Source organism: Acomys minous (genome assembly GCF_964271855.1).
Source record: "Acomys minous genome assembly, chromosome: 8".
NCBI lineage: Eukaryota > Metazoa > Chordata > Mammalia > Rodentia > Muridae > Acomys > Acomys minous.
This window is the reverse complement of record NC_140489.1, coordinates 11,535,695-11,560,938: the sequence shown is the minus strand read 5'-3', so window position 1 is coordinate 11,560,938 and position 25,244 is coordinate 11,535,695. Positions and strand designations below refer to the sequence as shown.

General features: G+C 53.1%; 1 protein-coding gene across 1 annotated transcript; it reads left to right on the top strand.

Moving 5' to 3' along the window:
* The first annotated feature begins 1,138 nt into the window (after positions 1 to 1,138).
* On the top strand, positions 1,139 to 24,059 carry HHIPL1 (HHIP like 1). The gene is made up of 9 exons (XM_084793675.1): positions 1,139 to 2,310; positions 8,181 to 8,827; positions 11,872 to 12,015; positions 13,570 to 13,898; positions 14,447 to 14,573; positions 14,890 to 15,035; positions 16,538 to 16,619; positions 20,923 to 21,005; positions 22,803 to 24,059. The coding sequence occupies exons 1-9, from the start codon at positions 2,038 to 2,040 to the stop codon at positions 23,345 to 23,347; spliced, it is 2,376 nt and encodes a 791-aa protein (XP_084649801.1). The 5' UTR covers positions 1,139 to 2,037; the 3' UTR covers positions 23,348 to 24,059.
* Positions 24,060 to 25,244: the final 1,185 nt, after the last annotated feature.

The window sequence follows — 25,244 nt, the reverse complement described above, 5'->3', positions numbered from 1 at the left end:
CAAGCTGGGGGTCACTGAGCCTTAGAGAGAGGGCGTAATATGAACCTAGCTAGGGGTTGGACATCGAATGAGGAGCTAGAGACCTGAAGCACCCACCACCGTCCACAGTGTACACAAGGGCCACTTGCTGCTACACTGGAGCCTGCTGATGGCGTACTCAAGGGCTGGGCAGGGGACACCTATAACCCTATACCCCTGGGCTGTGGCTCTCACAGTGTCTGAGTTGACTGTCTTCTTGTTGAGTCATCCTGATGAGAGGTTCCCTCCCCCATGGTGAGTCTAAAACTCCTTTCTCCTGTTTCAAGGGTCCTGACAGCCCCTCTTCCCTCTGCCCGCCAGAACTGTGAGGGTGCACTCTTGGCCCTTCCCTGAGTCCCTGGAAGGGTTCTTGGAGGTAAACTTGTAGAAGCTTGACCCCCAAAACTGTGAAACCCCCAGCTTTCCACTCATACTCATCCATACTCAGCCCCCAGGAATTTCCCCACATCACCATTTGGGTGTATTACTCTTACCCTAACCTGGGTACCAGCCTGGGACAAGGATGCTGTGACTATATCCTTCTCTGCCTATGCCTGCATCTTCCAGGGCCTCTGCAGTTGCCAGGCACCTTGTGTGGCCACTCAACTTCCAAGATCATACTCTCCAGACTGCTATTCAGGCAGCCATGTTCAGTTCAGCCCTGTGTCCTGGCTGGCACAGGAGAAGGGAGGAGGGGGTGTTCTTCCCCTGCTGTCTGCCCCCAACTGTCTGACAGTGGCCGTCTCCCCCTCTCACTCTTGAGGGTCCAGCTGCAGCACTGGTCATCGCTTCTTGTCTCTAACTACCTCCAGCCATCAGGGACTTTTGTCGACCAACTGCTGCTGCTGCTGCTACAAAACTCCACTTTGTCTCATCGTTCCCTGTGTCACGTCTCAACTTCCCTGTCATCAGTTTCATGTTAAATGTGCTCACTCTTAAATACTTAAGAGATATTTGGTCTTATATGGGGGATATGACTCATTGCTGGCCCCCACCCCTAACCCCCTTCAGGCTCCAACCACAGCCCCGTGGAATCTAAGCAGCTCCAACCACCACGAAGCATCTGCGGCCGACTGACTCAACAGGGCAGTTCAGAGACGGCAAAGAATGAGTGAAGACCACGTGAGAGGGTGTGTGACAGAACTGAAGGGATGCGCCCTCTAGGGAGAAGCCAGTGCTGGGGTCTTAGTGTTGTGCGATTCTGGGCCCACGAGGTAGTGTATATTTGTGCTCTAGGTTTGAAGCTGAGGCAAGAGACGCGGGTGGAGAGGTGAATACTCATTCAGGAGACACACATCCAGTAGGGCTTCCTATGTAGAAAGGACAGAGGCCCAGGGCTTCTTAGCTCGGGGTGGAGAGGTCCACGGCCAGGGTAGGACAGAAGTCCGGGCAGGGCCAAGGATGGACTGTGGGTTGCCGCCTCTCTCCTCCTCCCCCCTCCCTGCATCCCCCTCCCCTCCGCCCCCAGGGTCCGGCTTCACTTCTTGTGAGGTCCCAGGCAACACCACCTGTCTCTCACACCACACCTCCATTTTTAAACACTCTGCTAAAGTTCCTGTCTGGCTCAGTGAGAGTTGAGACTACAAATTAGGAGTCCCTGCCTCGGGCTTTGGGGTTCTTGCTCCTTGGCGGCTAAGCAGCAGCCCAAGAGAGGAAGCTGGGACTCAGAGGTTGGAACTGTGAAAAACTGGGCAAACGGGGCTTGCCAGACGCCAGGCCACTGCCCTTGAGTTTGGAAACGCTGAGGCCAGGAGGAGGGGGCTGTCCGCAGAGCTGGAGCGCTGGCTGTGCAGCGCTCCTCCAATCCCGCAGAGTGCTCCCAAGCAGAAGTGACCTCGATCGAAAGGAGTCCTCAGACTCTAGGCCTGCGGGGCGATTCCACGGGTTTCCCCCGCGAGCGCCCAGGAGGGTGCAAGCGAGGCGGGAGGCGGGAGCTCGGGGTGCGGCCAGCGGCTCCCAGCGGGTCACACTGCCGGGGCTGGCCGGCCTTGGGCTTCTTCTTCTGCGGACCGCTGGGCGATGGCGGGGCGACAAGCTGTGACCGAGATCGGGCTCTGGGCACTGCTGGCTCTGCGCGCTTTGTTGGCCGCCGCGCACCCGCAGTGCCTGGACTTCAGGCCGCCATTCCGGCCGCCGCAGCCTCTGAGCTTCTGCGCGCAGTACTCCGCCTTCGGCTGCTGCACAGCGGAGCAGGACGAGGCTCTGGCCCTGCGCTTCCGGGCCCTGGAGACCCGCATGGACGCCGGGGTGTGGGCGACGTGTGCCGGCTACGCGCTGGACTTGCTGTGCCAGGTGAGCGGACGCGCGGGGGCGGAGGCACGCGGGGCACTGGACGCTGGTGGCGGGTGGGAGGCGGAGCGGGAATGGCATTCCCATCAGGGCGAGACTCAGGAATGGGTCCCAGACTTTCAGGCGATGGCAACCTCACGGGTGCGACGTTTACGGGGAAGATCCTGGACTTTGGAGGCGATGGGAACCATAGGGGCGAGATCAGGAGTGGGTCCTGGACTTTGGAGCTTGGAGGGTCCAAGAGGCGAGAAGACCGGGCATCCAGAACAGCTCTTGTCTTTCATTCCTTTGCCTCAGTTCCTCTCAGAGACTAGAGACTTCTATTCTCTGGGACACTCTGGAAGCTGTTCCCAGTCCTCCGTGTCGTCTCCCACCCCCACCCCCTCAGAGAGATCTGTCCCTGTCAGCTGTCAGGTACCAGGATGAAGTCTTCGCCTCACCGAGGACAGGATGGCAGGATAGAAAGAGGGTGGCCAAGATAGGGGGGCGTGGCTTTGTCAGCAATCTGGGGACTGCTGATTCCGATGAGGACCTTTCCTCTGTCAGACTGAATGGAGCAGACTGAGAGGCCCTTTATCAGGGCCAGGATGTAGCGGGGCCGCGAACCCAGGCCCACCCAGGCCACCTGTAGGTCTCTCTGCAACACACCAGGCTCTGGCTGCTGGCCTCTTTCCTCTCTCATCTCCCCTCTGAGAATGGAACCCATACTTCGATCCACACTGAACTACCACGTCCCTTCTGTTGATGTGGAGTATCTGACTGCAACCTCCTGCAACTCCCCTGCCTGACTGGTGTGATTGGAGGAATGCCAGCCAGCCAGGGAAAATCCAAGCCTGGCCCTAACCCAGGCCTGTGATGTGACGGGATCCGTGTGCTGAAGGGCCTAAGCAGACAGTACAAAGTTCCGGTCCCAGCCAGCAGGGGGCAGACTAGAGGAGAGGACTGAAAGGGCTGATTTGGTTTGATGCTACCATCTCTCCTAACTGTGAACTTGAGAGGTTCATGGTTGTCTTTCAGATACATTATCTTTAAAGGGGGGACAGATTTCTACCCCACTCCCCACCCCATGGAGATTAAATGGCACAGGCAGAGTGGTTCAGTTGGGGTTTGTAGGTAAACTCCTTCAGTGTTTACTTGCTGTCCCTAGAGTGTTAGGATCAGGGGCTGCTCCAGGAAAGGTGGGCACCTTACCCAGCGGTGGCACAGCCCAGTGGAGGGTCGGAAGACCTAGACCACACCCAGTGTCCCTGGGAGGTAAAGAGAGGGTGCAGGGCAGACCACAGTGCTTCAGGGTGTTCTGCTCATCTTGTAGTGGGGTTTACCAAGCCACCTCCAAAACTTTGTGCATCCCAAGAAGGCCATAGGGTGTGGTGGATCACCCACCTCTCTCCCCATCCTGGAGGTCCACTCAGGCCACCTGCAGGTCTCCCTGCAACACCCAGGCCAATAGCAGGGTTCTACACCCAAGGCCATGTTTACTTATAGGGCAGTCACCATGTGATAGGCACCTCATGGCAAAGGAGATGGGCAGGACCAAGGATGAGGCAGGAGCCAATCCTGAGGCTGTTTGCTGGCAGGAGGCACCTCTTTTTCTTTGGGAACTTGCCCAAAATGGCCTGGCCCAAGAAGTCTGTGGTAGAGTGTCTGCTCAGACCTCCAGTGAGGCGTCTCAGGAATGACCTCATGTCTGGACTGAGCTTGCATCAGGCAGGCTTCCAAGGCTGTGGCATGGTCTCCCTGAGGGGGTCCTGGGAGAGTGTGGGAGTGCCATCCTTACTGCCACCAACCCCAAGGAGCCTTACCTGTCAGATCCATCAATGATCCTTCAAGGCTCACAGCAATGTCTTGTGGAGGCAGGAGGCTCTTTCCTGAGGCTTTGCTCTCCTCTGGGAAAATGTGTCAGGCAATGGTTGCACATAGCAACCTCACTGTGGCTGGTGTGTGGCTCACACGTGGCTAACTTCTCTGTAGCTGGACACATGGGTTCATCAACGTGAGTAACCGGGAAAGCCACTGAACAGGCTCATGCACTGAGTATGCATTTCCTCAGGGCCAGCAAGGAGGTGGTTTTGTGCTGCTGGGCCCAGAGACAGCTGGCAAGTCACAGACTTAGCCTCAAAAAGTCCCTCAATTCATTTCAGCAGACAGACAGACAGACAGACAGACATGCAACCCAGAGACTACCCCAAGGTACTGGGGCAAGTAATGAAAAGTTCTCAAAAAAAAAAAAAAAATCTGAGACAGCCTGGGAAAATGACCATTGTGTCACTCCCTCAGGGCTCATTTTATTTGGACACTTACTGAACAAACACATGACATCTCAGTTTCTTGCTCCCTACAACTCTTTGCAGTTCTTGTCCCCTTTTATAGATGGGGACATAGGTACAGAGTGGGAAGGAGTTAGCCAAACATTACATGTGGAACATAAACTCTAGCTCCAAAGCCCTTCATGTGGCCACTTCGTAACCCTGTCCCTGCCCTGAAGCCAACCTATGTCCTGGAACCTGGGATGGCAACCTTCGAGGGCCTCACAGTGTGGGGGGCAGACAGGCAGGCAAAGAGAAAATTGAGTCCTGGCCTCCGGGCAGAACAGTCAGGCCACCTCTGGTAAAGCAGAGGTGATGGCAGAGGAGGAACATCGTTTCCTGAAGTAACAAGTTACCAGGAGAAGATTCTATGTGTGAGTCAGGGATAGAGTGTCATAAACCCCAGAGGGGCAGGAGCCTGCCCATGGAAAAGGAGGAAGAAGGAGGCTTGTGGGATGGGCCTTGCATCATGAATAGGAGTTTGCCAGATGTGGAAGTGAGGGGGGAAGGAACATCCCACAGAGAGAACATTGTGTACAAGGCTCAGTCTTCCTGGCGGGGTGCAGGGGGTGGGGTGGGTGAGAAGCCTTCGGGACTTGAAGCTGTGAGTCATGAGCATCAGCAATGGTGTGTGGCAACCTTGGGGCCATCAGGTGGCAGGCACCCCTTGTGCCCTTGTGGATGTTTCATTGCGTACCTTACCTGGACACAAGGTTCAGTGACTGACCACTCTCTCTGCCAGCATCAACTACTGTCCCTTCTTGTCATTTATTAATTCTGCATGACTCTGGTTTGAGCCCCACATTCACATCATATGTAAGGAAGAATAGAAAGGCCACGTGCGGGGGCTGGAGAGATGGCTCAGCGGATAAGAGCACTGACTGCTCTTCCAGAGGACCTGAGTTCAATTCCCAGCCACTGCATGGTGGCTCACAACCATCTGTAATGTGATCTGATGCCCTGTTCTGCCCTGCAGGTGTACATGAGGACAGAGCACAGTATATATAAAATAAATAAATCTAAAAAAAAAAAAAAGAGGCCACATGTAAGAGATTTGCTAGACTCCATGGTTACTAAGTGGGAAAGTGCCAAGGTCCTCACCAGGTCCCCAGAGCCCTGTGCTCTCCATGTGTTCTGGCTAAGTTTTTAAAAAATAATATTTATTTATTTGCATATGAGTGTCTGTCTATCTGCATGTACACCTGCATGCCAGAAGATGGCATCAGATCACATTATAGATGGTTATGAGCCACCATGTGGTTGCTGGGAATTGAACTCAGGACCTTTGAAAGAGAAAGACAGTGCTCTTAACCGCTGAGCCATCTCTCCAGCCCCTGGCTAAGTTTTAACAAGGAAAGGGCTATCAGGCTAAGTCCAGTCTCTACTGTGTCTCTGGAACCAAGTCCAGTGCCTGGTATAGTCTGTGCCCTGCAGAGACTGGTCAGTGAAGTGCTGGAGAGAGCAGAAGGCTGGGTGTCATAAAAGTGAGGGCGATTCCTGCTCTGGCCACTTCTCGACACGTGGTCACTGTTAGCCCAAGTTCCTCATCTATAATAACATTGGGGTCACAGTGACACTGCCCCACAGAGAGGAACTGAAGCCTGTGTGTACACAGCCCTCTCGGGTCTCCTGTTAGTCACTGCTGGCCCACAATAGCATACAAGGGTCACAGGCGAGCTGGCCCTGCACAGCCTGAGGCTTGGCCAGGCATATACAGAGTGCAGAATGGAGCTTATGAGATATGACACTTCGGACAGGGACAGGGACTGACCAGAGGTGCCAAGAACGCATAGGGCTTGCCATGTGGGACTCAGCCCATAGCAACAGAAGGACCAAGGGGACAGACAAGGTCGTGGGGGTGACCGAAGCTGTAACGGTTGGGAGCCTGAGTTAGGATCAGCCCTGACATTAGCTGTCCATTTGTTTTCCACCGAAGTCTCCTGCTACAACCCAGTGTCCTGGCGAGGGCACGTGGTATGTAGGTGACATTGTCTTCTCTGTCTAGGAATTGCTTCTCTAAGACTCTAAGATGAGTCATCTCTGGGGTTGAGGGGAGCAGCAACAACTGTCTGTCACACCAGAGAAAAGCAACCACAGCGTGAAGGACTCCACAGAGGGTCCTGAAGGAGCCTGGGTTTCGGAGAACTTTGGTGCAGGCAGGGCGAGGAGATGGTCTGGGAAGGGGTCACGTGACCGACTCCAACAAGACTAGCTGCGTGGTAGGACTGTCTAGGGCAGGGTAGAAAGTGGGCACGATACCTAGCCACACACTGCTGGTCGTGGTCACAGGCTTGCTCCCCAAGGCCGTAACTTTCCTCCCATGCAGTGTCCATGGGGGCCTGAGTAGGGTCCACAGCATGCTGCTAGTGGGAAAGCCTGCAAGACAGAAACAGTGATTAGTTCTCCCCACCCTGGGCAGAGCCAGGACAAGAACCCCGGAAGCCTTTCAGGTCCAGCAGTGCCCAAGGGGTAGCTCCAGTGGGGGATGCTGCAGGATCCTGCTGCAAGGAGCTGAGTGTGAGGGCAGGAGAGATGGTCAGGGATATCCTGGGAGACGTAGGCTTGGGCCTCGGCCCACACTCACGCAGCTGCTGTGCACATGTTTGCTGTCTAGCTATGGAGACGGCAGGGTAGACCTGAGCCCACACCCAGATGCCTCCAAGTGCTACTGACCCGAGCTGAATATAACTGAACGACACTGGGGGCCCTGAGCCTCAGTTTCCCCCCTGCGAAATACTCATAAACATTAAATGATAATAGAGGCAGGGAGGTTTTGACACAGGTGCATTGAGGCTGCCAGAAGGCTGGCGAGGTAAACTCTTTCTCACTGTCCCCTCACCATTTGCTGTGCACTGCTGTGCCCTGGGTTTATGAGAGGGTAAAGGATACAGCAGGGAAGAAGGCTGAAAATTCTCGCCGTGACAGAATGCACATTCTGAAGAAGATAGGCATAAGCAAGCAGAGTGCTAAGTTTTGAAAGCTGAAGGCTTGTGGCAAGTTTTTGGGCTTTGTTTTTTTCTTTTCTTTTTGGTTTTTTGAGACAGGGTCTCTCTGTGTAGCCTTGACTGCCCTGGACTTGCATTGGAGACTAGGCTGGTCGCAAACGCACAGCTATCTGCCTACCTTTGCCTCCCCAAGTGCTGGGATTAAAGGCGTGTGCCACCACCAGCCGGCTGGGCTTTGTTTTCTTTTCTTTCTTCCTTTCTTATTTTATTTTATTGTTTTTTTTTTTCTTTTTTCTTTTCTTTTTCTGAGACAGGGTGACAGGGTTTCTTTGTGTAGCCTTGTCTGTCCTGGAGTCATTTTGTAGACCAGGCTGGCCTCGAACTCACAACGATCCACCTGCCTCTGCCTCCCGAGTGCTGGGATTAAAGGCTGTGCCACCACCTCCTGGCTGGGCTTTGTTTTCTCTAAGTAGTCAGAGGGCAGGAAATAATTGCAGGGAGGCCTGGAGGGGTAAGGCCAGATCTTAGGAGATAACGCTTGAATAGGAACAGAAAAGCAAGGAGCAAAGTGAGCAGGTGTGAGCTCCCCTTTTGGCGTCTCTGAGCCCTCCTGTCTCTACAGGAATGCTCGCCCTATGCAGCCCACCTCTATGATGCCGAGGATCCGGCCACCCCACTGCGGACAGTGCCTGGCCTATGCGAAGATTACTGCCTGGACATGTGGCAGACCTGCCGAGGCCTCTTTCGTTACCTCTCCCCTGACCGTGAGCTCTGGGCCCTGGAGAGCAACCGGGCCAAATTATGCCACTACCTGTCCCTAGATGACACAGATTACTGTTTCCCAAGCCTGCTGGTCAACGATAACCTGAACTTGAACCTGGGCCGTGTAGTGGCTGATGCCAAGGGCTGCCTGCAGCTGTGTCTGGAGGAGGTGGCCAATGGGCTTCGAAACCCCGTTGCCATGGTACACGCTGGGGATGGCAGCCACCGCTTCTTCGTGGCAGAGCAGGTGGGGCTGGTGTGGACCTACCTGCCTGACCGCTCTCGCCTGGAAAAGCCCTTCCTGAATGTGAGCCAAGCGGTGCTCACGTCACCCTGGGAAGGGGATGAGCGTGGCTTCCTGGGCCTTGCCTTCCACCCCCGCTTCCCACATCCCAGGAAGCTCTATGTTTACTACTCTGTCGGGGTCGGCTTCCGAGAGTGGATCCGCATCAGCGAGTTCAGAGTCTCGGAGGCTGACGAGAACACCGTGGATCACGGCTCAGAGAGGTTGCTTACCGGGAGCCCCCCCAGCTAAGGGAGGGCTGAGTGGTCACGTGGGAGGCTGCGTGCGCGTGTCTGTCTTAAATACTGTGACTATCTAACACCCCCCACCCCCATGGGTGGGTGGGGGTGTTGAGTCACATGCTCCGGGGCCTGGGAGAGGAATAGTTTTGCATGGGGTCACGTCACCGCCCCTGCCTATGACCTCCTATGCTAGACAATTCTCTCCTGCAGCCTCTGAGAGAGTTATTTCGGCCGACTCAGACTCATAAAACTGGGATGAGGTCACAGCTCAGAGGCGGGAAATGACCTGTCAGGTCACACAGCTAGGAAGCATCCAAGCTGGAGTCCTGTTCTGTCCACAGAAGTGCATCCTACCACTGGGCGTGCTGGACTGTGGTCCAAAGTTACCATTCCTGTCTTTGGGCAGCTGGCTCTCTCCTACTACAGTCTTGGTGCTCCTGTCTCTGTCTCTGTCTCTGTCTCTGTCTCTGTCTCTGTCTCTTCTCTCTCTCTCTCTCTGCTTCTCTCAGTCTTTCTCTGCCTCTCAGTCTGTTTCCCTCCTTCCTGTCTGTCTCTTTGTCTCTGTCTCTCTTGTCTCTGTCTCCCTCCCTTCTCTCTGCTCACTTCTCTGTCTCTGTCTCTGTCTCTCTCTCCCTCTTCCCTTCTTTCTCCTCCTCTCCCTTGCTCTTTCTCTCTCCCTCTCTTCCTTATCTTGCCAGGGTCTTGTGTAGCCCATGCTGTCCTGGAACTTTTTATGTAGCCAAGTCTGGTCTCAAACTCCTGATCCTCTGTGTCTCTGCCTCCCAGGTACTGGAATTACGAGCACTGGGGACCATGTCCAGCTTTTACCCCATTTAATCGGCTCCTACCTCTAAGCCCCTAGTGGCTGCAGAACCTAGTCTCTGTTATTTATGTGCCCACGGTTTCAGAGGGGAGTCAACCTGGCCTGATCACCCTGCTGCAGAGGCTCTCCCAGGCAGAAGTAGATACTGAAAATAAGAGTCAAGGCTGTTAAAAGTGTTGGAAGGACAGCCTCGGGAAGGTGGCATTGAGCCTGGACCACTGGAGGAAGCTGCCTCCTCCTATGGCTGGAGGGACCTAGGGAGAAGTGAGGTGCTGTAACCCCAGAACTGTGAGGGTAGGCTTGGTTGGGGGCTAAACCTGACCAGACCCATGGAGGAGAGGCAGAGATGTTGCCAGAAACACAAACAAAACACCAGCCCCACTCCTGGCTCCCCTAATGCCGTCTATTGGTTGATATTGTTCAGCTAGCAAAGGAGCGTGGGAATTGTAGTTCAGAGATGCTGCCTGTTCTTGCCTTCATGTAGAGAGCAAGCCAGAGCAAGGCCAGGATCAGATGTGTTGGTGAAAAGGCAAATAACTGTGAAATGTTAACGTTGGACATATAAAAAGGAGAAACAGCCCACAATGGTAGTGTTGAGGCTGAATATACATCTTGTCCTATAGCATTAATGTGGACTTATGAGTTATCTGGCAGACAGAGGAAAAAGGGAAAATAAAGTTTTTATGATTGTACCCAAGCCTGGGAGACACCTGTTTTTTTGGGGGGGGGTGTTCGTTTGTTTTTTTGTTTGTTTGTTTGTTTTTCCAAGACAGGGTTTCTCTGTGTAACCTTGGCTGTCCTGGACTCACTCTGTAGACCAGGCTGTCCTCCGACTCACAGTGATCCACCTGCCTCTGCCTCCTGAGTGCTGGGATTAAAAGCACGTGCCACCACGCCTGGCTCGGGAGACAACTTCTCAATGGAAGAAGATTTGTTCCATGGACCTGGCAGAGGACAGATGGAGGATGAAAGCATGTGTCCCCAACAGTGACATAAAAAATGACTCGAGATAAAAACTGAAGTTGAAGCGGGGCGTGGTGGCAAACTCCTTTAATCTCAGCACTCGGGAGGCAGAGGCAGGCGGATCACTGTGAGTTCGAGGCCAGCCTGGTCTACAAAGTGAGTACAGGACAGCCAAGGCTACACAGAGAAACCCTGTCTTCAAAAACCAAGACAAAACAAAACAAAAACAAACAAACAAAACTGAAGTTGAAAATGGAGAGTTGTTGTTCCATGTACTGTAATTGCAACACATAGGAAGTGGTGGCAATAACAGCAGGAGGATCAGGAGTTCAAAGCCATCCTTGGCTACATACCATGTTCCAGGTAGCCTAAGTTCCCGAGACCCTGTCTTTAAAAAAAAAAAAAAAAAAAAAGTAAAATAAGAGCTGGAGAGATGGCTCAGAGATTAAGAGCCTTGGTTGCTCTTCCAAAGGTCCTGAGTTCAATTCCCAGCAAGCACGTGGTGGCTCACAATCATCTATAATGAGATCTAGTGTCCTCTTCTGGCCTCTAGGTGTTGCAGGCAGGCAGAACACTGTATACGTAATAAAATGTCTTAAACAAAATAAAAAGATAAATAAAATCAGATGGATGTGGTGGCATACACCTTTAGTCCCAGCAGTATGGAGTCATAGGCAGGTGGATTTCTGTGAGTTCAAGGCCAGCTTGGTCTTCATAGTGAGTTCCTGGGCATCCAGGGACATGTTGGGAGATCCTGCCTAAAAACAAACAAGCAACAAACACAAATCCTGGAGTCGAGCGGGACGTGGTGGCGCACGCCTTTAATCCCAGCACTTGGAAGGCAGAGGCAGGTGGATCGCTGTGAGTTCAAGGACAGCCTGGTCTACAGAGCGAGTCCAGGATAGCCAAGGTTACACAGAGACCCTGTCTCAAAAAACGAAGAAGGAGAAGAAGAAGGAGAAGGAGAAGAAGAAACACAGCCCAGAGCCCTGCTCCCAGCACTGATGCTGATGGTCTGTGTGCCCTCGAAGTGGATCATTCAACCTTTTCAAGCACCCAGGTCCCTCCTTGACACAGGGAAGTGGATTTTCCCTTTCGGTCCTTATGAATGACAACATGTTACAAGAGCTGTAAAGTCTTTCCCACTGCCAAGTGGCATCTGAGAGAAGGTTTCACTGCTGTTTTGGGGTTACCATTTGGAAGGTGTTTTTATTGAGGGGCTACTTCTCTCTCTCTTTAGGATAATCCTGGAGATTGAAGAACCAGCCTCTAATCACAATGGGGGCCAGCTGCTCTTTGGGGATGATGGCTTCCTCTACATCTTTACCGGAGATGGCGGGATGGCCGGAGACCCCTTTGGGAAGTTTGGGAATGCGCAAAACAAGTATGTCCTGCTTTTGCCTGGTTATCTCATCTTTATTTGCCTATTTCCTGTCTTGAGCCAATGGCCTGGCCTTCTCTTCCTTTCACGTCTCTCTGTCTCTGTCTCTCTGTGTGTGTGTGTGCGCGCGCGCACGCAGGAGGAAATTGTGCATGTACACAGGGGTGTGCAGGAGGCCTCAGCCAGTCTTTCCCGTTCCTTTAGAGACCAAGCACAGCCTCTCTCAGCCCAGGAAGCAACATTAGTGAGGATGTGAGGATTACCGTTTGTAGCTTATGCAGTCCTGTCAGAGAGTGAGAAACATCCCAGCTCCTCGTGTTGGCCACGCGCTTGGTGCTGAGGCTGAGAAACTAGATGAGGATTGAGCAGCAGTTAAAAACCCATCATTTTGCTGCTGGGAGCTTTTGCTTGTAGATCCTGGAGCTGATGTAGGGTGTGAAGATGGGGGCCCTGGAGTGCCTGGGGATGAGCCATTGTCACTGGAGTGTTTGTCACCATGACAGGACACTTCTGAGGTGTTGCTAGCGAGGGAAACACTGGATTCTGATGCCATGTGTCAGTGACAGCTACACAAGTGTGTCACCTGAACGAACTGCACCAACTCTGCCTTGCTGGGCAGGCTGGAGGGGGGAGTCAGCTCTCAAGCTAACAGAGAGGGAGGGATGCACGGCAGGAACCACACCCCACTAACTCCGGATATCTTCTAGGTCAGTGGTTCTCAGCCTTCCTAACGCCATGACCCTTTAATACAGTTCCTCATGTTGTGGTGACCCTCAGCCATAAAAGTATTTTCCCTGCTACTCTGTAACTGTTATTTTGCTACTGTTATGAGTCATATTGTAAATATCTGATATTCAAGATATTTGATATGAGGTCCCCCAAAGGGGTCGAGACCCACAGGTTGAGAACCGCTGCCCTAGATGTTTCCCACTGCAGACCATTGTGGTCACTGAAGCCAGCAGCTACTTTCCTTCTCCCACCCCACCCCCACCTGAGCTGCCAGGAGGTTAGAACACACGTGCCCTCTCCCCCAACTACTTGGCACTATTTGATATATTCGGCTTTGATGGCCTGCGCTGGCTCAATGGCTCAACACTTTGTGGTCCCTCCACTATGTGGGAACTATGAGAAAAACATAAATCTCAGTTATTTTTCTAGTACAGTCTTCACCTTACAGCACAGCTATGTGAACAGCAGCACCCACAACATTAGCGCTTAGGATAGTGGCATTCCGTAGGCGGTTGTGCTAAAGAGCTTGGGTTTCTAGGGCCAAGTGCTGTTGAGTGATAAACTGGGTGGCAGCTTGTCATAGCTCGGATGCCCTCTATAAAGGTTGGCACTGACCTGAAAGGTGAGCTGTGAGGCGGCAACGAAGCCATAGGTGGGGGATTAGGGCTTCCAGCAGGGCTTGGTGCTCAGCGAATGCGGAAGAGGCACGCAGGAGGATGTGCAGAGCGAGTGGGTGCAGGTGGCTGAGCTTTGGGGTGGCACGCTCTCTCTTCCTGCCTCTTGTGCCGACCCAGCATGACCAGCCCGTGCTCTCCACCCCGGCCGCAGGTCGGCGCTGTTGGGCAAGGTGCTCCGCATCGACGTGGACCGCAGGGAGCGCGGCCTGCCCTACGGTATCCCTCGGGACAACCCGTTCGTGGAGGATCCCGGAGCGCGGCCCGAGGTCTACGCCCTGGGCGTGCGCAACATGTGGCGCTGCTCTTTCGATCGCGGAGACCCAATATCTGGCACTGGCCGTGGGCGCCTGTTCTGCGGGGATGTGGGCCAGAACAAGTACGAGGAAGTGGACCTGGTGGAGCGGGGCCGCAACTACGGCTGGCGCGCCCGCGAGGGCTTCGAGTGCTACGACCGCAAGCTGTGCGCCAACGCCTCTCTCGGTGACCGCGTCCCTGGGGACCTCCAAACAGGATGTGCCCGGTCCTCTTCTTCCCCCAGCTAGATCTACCCTTACCCTCCCCCCGCACAGACCCTCGACATGGATCCAGTCCTACCCACCCCATCCACTTGGGGACCCCTTATTCATATCAGCATAATCCAGGACCCCAAATCTGGATCCAGCATGTCTCACCCCTCCCTGGGTCGTAGACTGAGACCTGTCCCATTCCAAGCCACATCTGACCCACTTCACTCCATTGAGTGACCCCATGGGGACCTCCTGCCTCCCTCCCTCCCTCCTTGGACACCCTACGATCTCTGACCGCACTGTCTCCCCAACCTCCCTATAGTACTGTCCCCTGCTTCTACCACCCGACCTCCCTGTACGTCAGAGGTCCCTTCAAGCAACATTTTAGGCTCCCTCTCACCATGCACCCTCTGCCGTTTGAGAGCCTTCCTTGCTCAGGCCATCCCATCTCAGTGTGTGGCTGAGCCTTGCCTGGGAAGCGTTGGGCGTCGAGATGAACCCACTTTCTCCTCTGTCCCTCAGATGATGTGCTGCCGATTTTCGCCTACCCGCACAAGCTGGGCAAATCAGTCACCGGGGGATACGTGTACCGGGGTTGTGAGTACCCCAACCTCAACGGACTCTACATATTTGGCGATTTCATGAGTGGGTAAGTAGCCGACATGGCCTATGAGCTCCCTGACTGGTAAAAAGGAGTGTGCGTTTATACGCGTGTGCCTAGGAGTGGGCCAGCTCTCTCTCTTGGTGAGAAAGTCCCAGTCATTCTTTAGGAAGGATGAGTAAAATGAGTCAGTGCGTGCAAAGATGGACAGACAGGTGGATGAGTGGATGGAAGAACGGATGACTGGACAGACAGGTGGACGAGTGGATGAGTGGGTCTGTGAATAACTGCACGGATGGGTAGATGGCTGAATCCTCTTGTGCAACATACTAGCCATGACCTCACACTTCCTCTTCCTTTGCAGGAGGCTGATGTCCCTCCGAGAAAACCCAGAGACAGGCCAGTGGAAGTACAGCGAGGTCTGCATGGGCCGAGGACAGACGTGCGCTTTCCCAGGCCTCATCAACAACTACTACCCCTATATCATCTCCTTTGCAGAGGACGAGGCTGGTGAGCCTGCTGAGATCCCCACCCCCACCCACTTCCTGCGCTTGGGACTGTAACCACCAACCTTGGTCATCCTTCAAGGCCTCTGACAGGAAGGAAGCTTAGGCAGGAAATGACTTTCACGCTGGGGAGGGGCTTGTGCTAGGGCTCAGGCTTTTCTTTTCTTTTTTTGGGGGGGGGGGATCAGCCTTAGCATCTGTTCCTGAACTTTCCCTTTCTTATCTGGAAAATAGAAACGGCCATCCTCCACCTCCACGGAAGAGTCGATAAGAGAGCTAGAGACGTAAGGAGCAGGGAAGAACTGGAATACGGACCGTAGGCAGGCGAGGGTAGAGCTGGGTTCCTGATGGCCAGTGGGGTTTGAGCTAGTGAGGTAACAGCTAATGACAGCTGCTGTTGTTATTCCAAAGCAGGCAGACACAGCCTTCTAGCCTGTCACTGGACCTCATGTGCAGGGGGGTGGACCTCATGTGCAGGGGGGTGGGGGGGGGAAGGGAGAGAAGAAGGCTAGAATCCCACTCAGGCATCCTGTCTTTGTCCTTGGCCCTGGGATTGTTCCCTGACAAAAGGCCAGGGGCCCCCAGCAGGCCCTAGTTTCTTGAAGTTTCCAGGCAACGCTCACCGCGGCCTTTGGAGGGGTATCCCCTGCAGGGCCCAGTGCCCAAAGACCCCCACGGGGCCTAGTCTGGGAAACTTTTGTTGAACTGACAACCTCCCCCACCTCATTAGAATGTGAATTTCCCTATGGGCAGCCCCAGCCTCCCCGAGATCCTTAATCTCACTGAGTCCTTGGAAGCCTTTTCTTTTGGTCAGTAGGGGGTTAAACATGACTTAGAAGCAGCACCCCTCCTCCCTAGCGCAGAGCCTGGAAGGAAGGTGCAGTTCTCAAGGGCCTTTTCTCAGTTTCTTTGAGTGACACAGAGTGACAGGAAACCAGGAGGAGGCACTTGTGAGCTGGCCAGACCAAGGACAGCCCTGGATCATGTAAAGTAGCAGTGCAGCCAAGGCAAAGTATAACAGCGTCTCGAAGCTCCTGGCCGTCTTAGCTGTGCTTTGGACACATGAGATGAGGCTGCCCCGGTAACCTTCAGGGGCATTTGCAGCGCAGAAACCAAAAGGACAGGGCCACCAAAGGCAGCACTGGTAGCTTCAGCACGGGCCTTATGTACACGCGGGTTGTGGGGGCCGAGCTCTGGGATGGCCATAGCTAACAGAATAGTCCCAGTCGAACCCCGTCCAAGCAGGGAGCAGCGTAATGCTGGATGGATGGTGGTCCCCTTTATGAGGCCAGGCAGGAGGAGACATCTGGGGACTGTGCTGCAGAGGATAAAGGCATGCTGAGGTGTTAGGGGGCCAAAACACTCCCTCATCGCTGGTGGAGGTCCGGCGGGGGCTGGGGGCAGTCAGCCTCTGATCCTGAGGGGAGCCTGGGTGGGGCAGGGCTGCCTCCACTTTGTTGCACATGGCGGCCTTCCCACTCATTGCTTCTTGTTCCCTGTTCAAAGGGGAGCTGTACTTCATGTCCACTGGCATGCCCAGTGCCACAGCCGCACGCGGGGTCATCTACAAAGTGATTGACCCCTCCAGGTGAGTCCCTGAACTGGCATCTGGCTCATTGCTGTCTGCAGAGATAGTAAATTCCCCCATCCTTCACCCATTCCCACAGCCCCTGCCTGTTTCAGTTCTTGCTGTGGGGCCTTGGTTCAGGGCCTACAGTGACTCCCTCTGTTAGGACATATGCCCTCTCAGCTCCCCATTGTGTGAATGCAGAGATGAGTCACAAGCCAGGGGCCCTAACCGTTGGCAGCTATAAACCTGTAGCCTCCAGGTGCCTTCCCTGGCCCATTCGCCCTCCTGGCCTCCCTGGCCTTCCCTTGGTCATCATCACTCGCTTCTGGAATAGTCTCTCACACTGCTAGAGTCTCCAGGAAGAAGGCTGTGTTTCCTTGCCCCAGTCATACCCCTCTGTCCTGGGATGGGCACAGAGACACACGGGTGTTTTAATGAATGCCTACCACTGCTCTTTGCAGAACCCCTTTCTAGCTGATAGTAGCCAAGTACCCTAAACTTTGAGACATACTAGGTTTAAAGAAGTTCTAAAACACATGCTTTTTAATTTTTCTTTTCTTTTTCTTTTTCTTTTTTTTTTTTTTTTTGAGACAGGGTTTCTCTGTGTAGCCCTGGCTGTCCTGGACTCACCTGTAGACCAGGCTGGCCTCGAACTCACAGCAATCTGCCTGCCTCTGCCTCCTGAGTGCTGGGATTAAAGGTGTGCACCACCATGCCCGGCTCCACACATTGTTTTAAAACAAATAAAAATTTGGTTTTTTTTTTAAAGTTAGATATAGCTGTATATACTTTATAACCCCAGCTGTTTAGGAGGCTGGAACAAGAAAACTACACATTTTGAGGCCAGTTTCTGTGAGAATTCTAGGTTAGCCTAGGCAATTTAGTAAGATCCAATCTCAGATTAAAAGTGTGTGTGTGTGTGTGTGTGTGTGTGTGTGTGTGTGTGAGAGAGAGAGAGAGAGAGAGAGAGAGAGAGAGAGAGAGAGAGAGAGAGAGAGACAGACACTAGGAACATAGAGGGTCTGTCTGGCACACACATGGCTTTGAGTTAATTCTCCAGTTCACTTCTGCTGTTCCAGTCAGTGTAGAAGACAAAGTTCACTACGGACTAGCATTAGGCACTCCCAGGAGCGCCCTCTGCCCTCGCAGAGGAGCACACTTATTTCCCCTGAGTGAGAGTGGCCAGTGGCCAGAGCGGTCACTGTGTAATGGACATTCTCAAGGGGTGAAAGTGAACAATGACAAGGTTGACACTTCGCCAGCCTAATGTTTGGGTAGATTGTGTGCTATTGTTTAACGTCTCTAAAACTGACAGCTTCTGGAGGGGCATTTTCTTAAATGATGACTGTCAGGCTTGTTGTGTGTATGTGTGTGTGTGTGTGTGTGTGTGTGTGTGTGTGTGTGTGTGTTATCTGTATGTGGCTGTGGTGTGTGAGTGTGGTGTGTGGTATGTGTGTGGTATGTGAATATGGTATTATGGTATGTGAGTGTGTGTGTGCTACGTGTGTGTGTGGTGTGTGTATCTGTGTGTGGTATCTGTATTTGAGTGTGGTGTGTGAGTGTGGTATGGTATGTGAGTGTGTGTGTGCCACGTGTGAGTGTGGTGTGTGTATCTGTAAGTATGGGGCCAGTATGGGTATAGGTAGGTAGATGTTTTCATGTGTGTAGGTGCACATGTGTGGGTGTGCATGTGGAGGCCAGGGGTCAACAAGGTTGGACGTCTCCCACTTTTGCTCTTCACCTTATATTTTGAGGTGGGGGGGCCTTTCTCTTGAACCTCATAATTTGGTAGACTGGCTAGCTAGCTTGCTTCAGGGATTCCTTGTTTCTACTTGGGATTACAAACAGGTTTTTATGCCCACCTTGTATTTACGTAAGTGCTGGGGCTCCAACTCCAGTTTTCACTCCTGTGTGGCAAGTGTTTTACACACTGAGTCACCTCCTCGGAACCCCGGGTTAGATTAGATTAGATTTATTTATTTATTTATTTATTTATTTATTTATTAATTAAATACAGGCTCTTTCTATTATGTCTCTCTGCTCATCCTTGAACCCTCTGTGTAGACCAGGCTGCCCTTGAACTCACAGAGATCCCACTTGCCTAACTCTTCCGAGGGTTGGGATTACAGACATATGCCATTATGCCTGGCCCATTGGCATTGTTTTTAGTCTAGGCTGGCTTTGAACGCCTCGTGCTTCTGCCTCCAACTCTCAGATGCTCTCGTGCTCCTTCTTGACTTCGGGACCGCACATGTCATCTAGTCAGCACATCCTCATAGCTCTTGTCATTTCCGGTCTGCAGTGGCAGCTTTTCAGCAGGCTCCTCGTCCTTCCACACTATGTGTGCACTGTTTTAAATCATGACTTAAAAGCACAATTTGACAGTTAATGATGTAATGCCTAATCATAAAAGCCGAAAGCACAGCTCCTCCCCTTATATGCCGCCATCCTGTTTTCCCGATGGTCTCATCCATTTTTACATCTGTGACCTCATACTTGGACCACAATCATCTCTGATCTCATTTGCTTGTCCCCGAGGAGTGTCATTGTCTCCACATGGCATCATCCCTCTCAAAAGGATGCAGTCTCTGTCTGCTGAGTCACTCAGCCGCTGTCAGTTTTCATGGTTCTTGGAAGTTGAAGTTATGTTCATTTAAGAAAAATGCTGGGCTGGAGAGATGGCTTAGTGATTAAGAGCATTGCCTGGCTGGGCATGATGGCGCAGATGTGTGATCACTGGATTGCTATGAGTTCAAGGCCAGCCTGGTCTACAAAGTGAGTCCAGGACAGCCAAGGCCAGACAGAGAAACCTTGTTTCAAACAAACAAACAAACAAACAAAAAATGAGAGAGAGAGAGAGAGGGGGGGGGGGGGGACAGTGCTGTTATTCCAGAGGACCTGGGTTAGGTTCCTAGCATCCACATAATGGCTCCCAAGCATCTGGAACCAGTTTCGGGGACCAGAATCCCTCTTCTGCCCTCTGCTGGCACTGTGCTCATGTGGCACACAGATGTACACGTAGGTAAAACATTCATACACATAAAATAAAAACAACCTTACTTTTGAAAATAAAAAAGAACGCTTCCCTGAGGACCTGTCACTTATACACAGCATCTAATCCCTGAAAGATGTCACCTTAGCGGGTTTCTGGCCTTTGATTTCGCAACGCCCTTCTACGTCTTAGGTCATTGTCCCTGTGTGTGGAGAAAGGACCCGGCAGGACTTTGGCATTTTCTTGCTCAAGGTCTTGAGGTTAGAGACAGGCAGAAGTGGGTGGGACTCCTCCCCTGTTCCCTCACCCTCCTCCCCTTTATTTTTCTCTTTTGGAAGAAGTATGTTTCCTGACACCCTCACTTCAGAGGCCTGGTAGCAGACATATGGAAAGGGAAGACTGGAAGGAAGGCCCAGGGGTCATGGCTCACTGCCTGAACAGAACCACCATGGTGTTTTGTGGTGTAGCATACAAGGATTTTTAAAAAATATAATTTCCTTAAGAGACAACACCCTCCCCTGCTTCCTAGCTCTGCCTAAAATGCATACCCAGCGAGCAATCAGTGTAGCGATGGCTGCATCTCCAGCTTTGAGAAGTCTGTGTGCCTTGTAAGAGGTACATGTCCCTGCTTGTGCCAGGTCTATATGGGGGCCACCTCGTCATGTGTCTACTTCAATCCCAGGCTGATGGAACCCCCATTGAAGTGCTGGGCCCACGTGGGGCAGTCTTGGAACAGGGTCGGGCCCATTCAAAAAAATCACAGATCAACAGCCAAAAACTAATTAAAATGGGATTCTGGTCCTTGTGTTTCTGCAGGCTGGGGAAGGAGGCTGTTCCCACCCTGGCAACCTTTCTCAGACTCTTTTCTCTGAACTACAGGCCCTAAGACTGTACTGGCCCACTGAAGCCAGCTTCCCACGACTCCTCTCTTTTGCCCACTCTGCCTTTGAGCTTGCCTTAACTTTCTCCCCATCTCTCCAGACCACGTATCACCAGAAACCCAGAAACTGGAGGCAGGGAGACAGACTCTTTTCAAAGGCCTAGGGTAGAAGGGGTGGGCAGGAACGGTGCAGTACAAGAGTGGGGTGGGCAATGAGTTGAGAGGCTTCAGAGTGTTGGGGTTCAGCAGAGGCCATGGTAAGAGGGCCTGTGTGCCCTCACACAGTAGCTGGACTCTAGTCACTGCTGTTCCTGGTCACGTCTATCTGGCCCTTATCCTCTTTGCCCCACTGCAAGGGAAGGTGATGGGGTGAGGGTGGGAGATATGGCGTGAGATGGGGGATGCTCAAGGCTGGCTGCCAATCCTGACCTTCTGTGTGTGTTTGGCAGACGGGCGCCTCCAGGGAAGTGTAAGATACACCCTGCTCAGGTGAAGGTGAAGAGCCGGCTCATTCCCTTTGTGCCCAAGGAAGGTAAGTATACTGTCCAGTGGGGAAAAGGGTTCCTGCTACCCATCTGGTCAGACTAGGGTTCTAGAGGGGTCTAGAATGCTCTCACAGCCCCTATACATAGCACCATGTCTGACACTTATGAGCAGCCCAGCAGGTGTCTATGGACTATAAGTACAACACATCTTGTTGGACAGATCTTTCAACTGGGTCCAGGCAGTGGGGTGGGCAACCCCAAGGGGATGCAGCCTCAGGCAGGATGGAACAAGAAGCAGACAGCTGTGCCAGGCAAGGGATGCTCAGAGCTCTCGGGAGGATGTCTATCTGTAAGGGAGCAGGGCATTTGGGCTGGGCCTTCCACAGTTCCATTTTGTCCCTCTCGGTGTAGGACCCAGGGGACTGTGAGCAAACCCTGTGTTCTGAAGGCCACTCAAGGCTGTGAATGACTGCCTAGGCACAGAGTCTTGCAAAAGGCTAGAGGGGGCTGCTCCACTGGGTCCAGGCTAGGCAGGAACGGTGGCGTGGTATAGTAAGAACTTTTGCACACTGAAAGATAAAGGAAATCCATCTCTCTATTCATCCACTCACCCGTTCATCTACCTTCCATCCATGGACCCATCAGCCATCCATCCATCCATCCACCCACTCATCAATCCACCCATCATCATCCACCCACCCACCCACCCATCATCTAGTCTTCCATCCAAGCATTACTTCATCTATCTACCATTATCCATCCATCCATCCATCCATCCATCATCTATTGATTCATCTATTTATCCTCCTGTCATCCATCTAGCAATCCGTCTGTCTTAGGTAGAGTTTCTATTGCTTTGATAAAACACCATGATCAAAAGCAACAAAGAGTTTTATTTCTACTTACAACTCTCAGGTCACATTCAGTCACCGAGGGAAGTCAGGGCAGGAACTCAATGCAGGAACTTGGAGGCAGGAACTGAAGAAGAGGCCATGGAAGGACACTGCTTCCTGGCTTGCTTGCTCAAGGCTTGCTCAGCCTGCTTTTTTGTTGCTGTTGTTGTTGTTGTTGTTGTTGTTGTTGTTTTTTAATTCAGGACCACTTGACCAGGGTTTGTACCACCCACAGTGGATGGACACTTCCACATCAATCATTAATCAAGAAAATGCCTCACAGACTTGCCAATCTTTTTTTTTTTTTAAGACAAGGTTTCTCTGTATAGCCCTAACTGCCCTAGAACTCACTCTGAAGCTACTGCTAGCTACAAACCCTCTGTGGCCTTTGCTTCCTCATAGAAAACCGAGAGCAGGAAGCAATGGGTCCTTTGCTCCTATAAACCAGAGACAACATCTCCCTTACTGTGCCTGAACTTCAGGGTCTTCCAGTTGGCCGTGGTAGCACATGCCTTTAATCCCAGCACTTGGGAGGCAGAGGTCAGGTGGATCTCTGTGAGTTCGAGGCCACCCTGGTCTACAAAGTAAGTCCAGGATAGCCAGGGCTGTTACACAGAAAAGCCCTGTTTCGAAAAACAAAACAAAACAAAACAAATCAAAACAAAATTCCTACTTCCTCCTAGTGCCTTCCTGCTTGCCAACCAGGGCTTGCTTAATGACTGAAGAAGCGCAAACACAGCTCTACGCTAGTATCTTTAGGGTCAGGATGACCCATCAAACACAGCTGGTTCCCTAAGAGGCACTCTAATCTTAGGGTCTGAGTAGAGCCCAACCAGGTGTCTTTCTTTAGGATCTGTTTTCCTGGCACAGGCTTGCGGGCTGAGCAGGAGGAGAGCCGAGCTAGGCAGGGACAGCCAGTTCCCTCTGACCCAGGCCTTTTCCTCTGTGTAGAGTTTATCCGGACGTCAGAGAGCACTCCGCGCCCCACAGCCCGCGCTCCCACCAAGGCTCCCCGCCGCAAGCGCCCCACAGCTGCTCCCCCGGTGCTCACCCAGAAGCCCACAAAGCCCGCAAGGCCCACTCGGCGACCAGGGGGCCGGAAGAAGGGCGGGCGAAGGCGAGGACGTCCGAGCACTGAGGTCCCTGCACCCCAGAACGGCTCTGTGCGCCTGGTACGGCCCGCAGGCCTGAGCCCTGGCCGCGGACGCGTGGAAGTGTTCGCAGGCGGACACTGGGGCACAGTGTGTGACGACGCCTGGGACACCAAGGCGGCCGCCGTGGTGTGTCGCCAGCTGGGCTTTGCGCACGCGGTGCGAGCCGCTAAGCGCGCAGAGTTCGGTGAGGGCCGAGCGCTGCCGATCTTGCTGGACGACGTGCGATGCGCGGGCAGCGAGCGCAACCTGCTGGAGTGCGCGCACGCTGGCGTGGGCACGCACAATTGCAAGCACGAAGAGGACGCTGGCGTTGAGTGCAGCCACCAGGATCCGGACTTGTAGCCTGGCTTCTCCTGCCTGGCTGTGCCACCCTGCGAGGATGGAGCCTGGAGTGGTCCTTTGGGTCTGCGGGCACCCGGTGCCATGGTGGAGGGCTCAAGAGGTGGTTCATGGGACATGGCCTACGTGTGTGTGTGTGTGTGTGTGTGTGGTTGGTTGGTTAGTGCTTACTTGTCAGCACTTCGGAGAGCAAGGGCAGCCACTGTTCAGGAACAGCACCATTATAGTGTGAGTCTGAGGGAAGGGGCCAGCCTTCCACTGCCAGGGCTGGGACCAGAACAGCAGGAGTGAGGCCTGAGAACCATGGCCAGCGTGTGAGCAGGTGACCCAGCAGTCCAAAGCACTTGCAGAAACGAAGTCTGAGGCCCACAGAGAAGGATCTCAAAGGGCCAGGAGGGGCGGGGGAGGGGGGCTGTGGTCATTTCCTGCCCACCAGGGATCAGGCTGATGAAAGGAAGTCAAGCACCCACGACAGAAGGCTGACAGAGGGCCTGGAGGACTTCTGAAACCATTTGATGAGCCCTGCCAGGCACCCTGGGGGAGACTGCCGGGTCCCCTCCATCCTTGAAGCCTGATTCTCACCTATTTCTGGGACAGAAGTTCCCTTAGGCTCCCACTCAGACCCTTAAGCCTCTGAGTCCCGGGTGGGGGTCGGGGTCGGCCTCTACTGTCTCCATCACCTCCTAGGGGACCCTCAGATTCCTCAGACCCACATCAAGGCTACTCATCATGGCTGTGTCAGCAATTCACTATTCACAAGCCTTCCCTCCCTCCTTTTATCATCCCAGATACCCAGAAGCTGAGGTGCAAGGTGAGGGCCCCCCTCAAGGAAGGAGGGTGGGGTCTGCAGCTTCTCTTCTGCTGTATAGGAAGAAGGTTCCTTGCACATGTGAGGCCTCACCGGTGGCTTTGTGCCTGGACAGACAGGGGTGGGGCTAGCTAAACAAAAGAGCCACTAGGCAGGGAGACCAGGATGCGGCCTGTGTCTGGCAGCTGTGGCCAGGGTTTCTGGGTGAGGCTCCTGATCCAAGCTTTGCGGGAAGAAGTCATTCCTGCACTGAGTTCTGATCTGAACAGGCCTATGTGGTGCTCCAGGCAGTGGAACTGTTGCAGGCTCGGGCTTGGTGACGTCTGCTCCGGTGCAGCTAAGAGTAGAGCACTCTGCGGAGGGAGCTTGAGGGTCACCCTGGTTGCCCTGCAATTCTGGAGACTGGTTGTTCTTGGAAATAAAAGAAAAATGACTGAGTTGCTAAGAAAATGACAAACTTAAAAGGGAAAACGTCATCTTCTGGAGCAAAGCCGTGCAGCCACAAGACTGGGGATCCGGGGAGCCTGTGTCCTTTGTGTCTTTGCAGGACAGTTCCTGGAGGTGGTACAGAGTCTACACAGTCTGTTCTGGTTATTGATTGGAGGGGGAGGTTTGGGTGTAGAGGGCAGGGTGCTGAGCACGTGCACTTGGTGTGCCATGGCCTGGCCGAGAAGGTTCTTTTAGCCTTGATCCTAAGACACCCATGTCTACCTCTTACATTAGACTAGAAGAGGTTGAGGGGTCTAGTCCTCCCTGTGTGGCCTGAGTTCAGCCAGTCACTTACCTTCTCTGAGCCTCATGGGGAAACGGAGGTAATTAATAGGATTCCTGGGTGAAAAAAAAAAAAAAACAAAACCCAACATAGCAGTACAGATGTAACCAATGCGTCCCATGGATCTCCTGAACGGAGAGCTCGGTAGTGATTTGGTGACATCCATGCTGGCAGCTGCCAACTGTGTTAGGGAGGCATGCCATGTGGAGGGACTGGCATGGGGGTGAAATAGGAAGAAACAGGTAAAGTGAGAAAAGTGAGTGCCTTCAGGTTAGCATGGAGAACTCTAGTCTTCCAGCTGGGCGGCTGGCCTCTCCTCC

Coding starts and splice junctions, on each gene's coding strand:
- HHIPL1 (XM_084793675.1), top strand. CDS start 2,038: ATGGCGGGGCGACAAGCTGTGACCGAGATCGGGCTCTGGGCACTGCTG. Junction 16,620..20,922: donor AAAGTGATTGACCCCTCCAG/GTGAGTCCCTGA, acceptor TGTGTTTGGCAG/ACGGGCGCCTCCAGGGAAGT. Junction 21,006..22,802: donor TCCCTTTGTGCCCAAGGAAG/GTAAGTATACTG, acceptor TCCTCTGTGTAG/AGTTTATCCGGACGTCAGAG.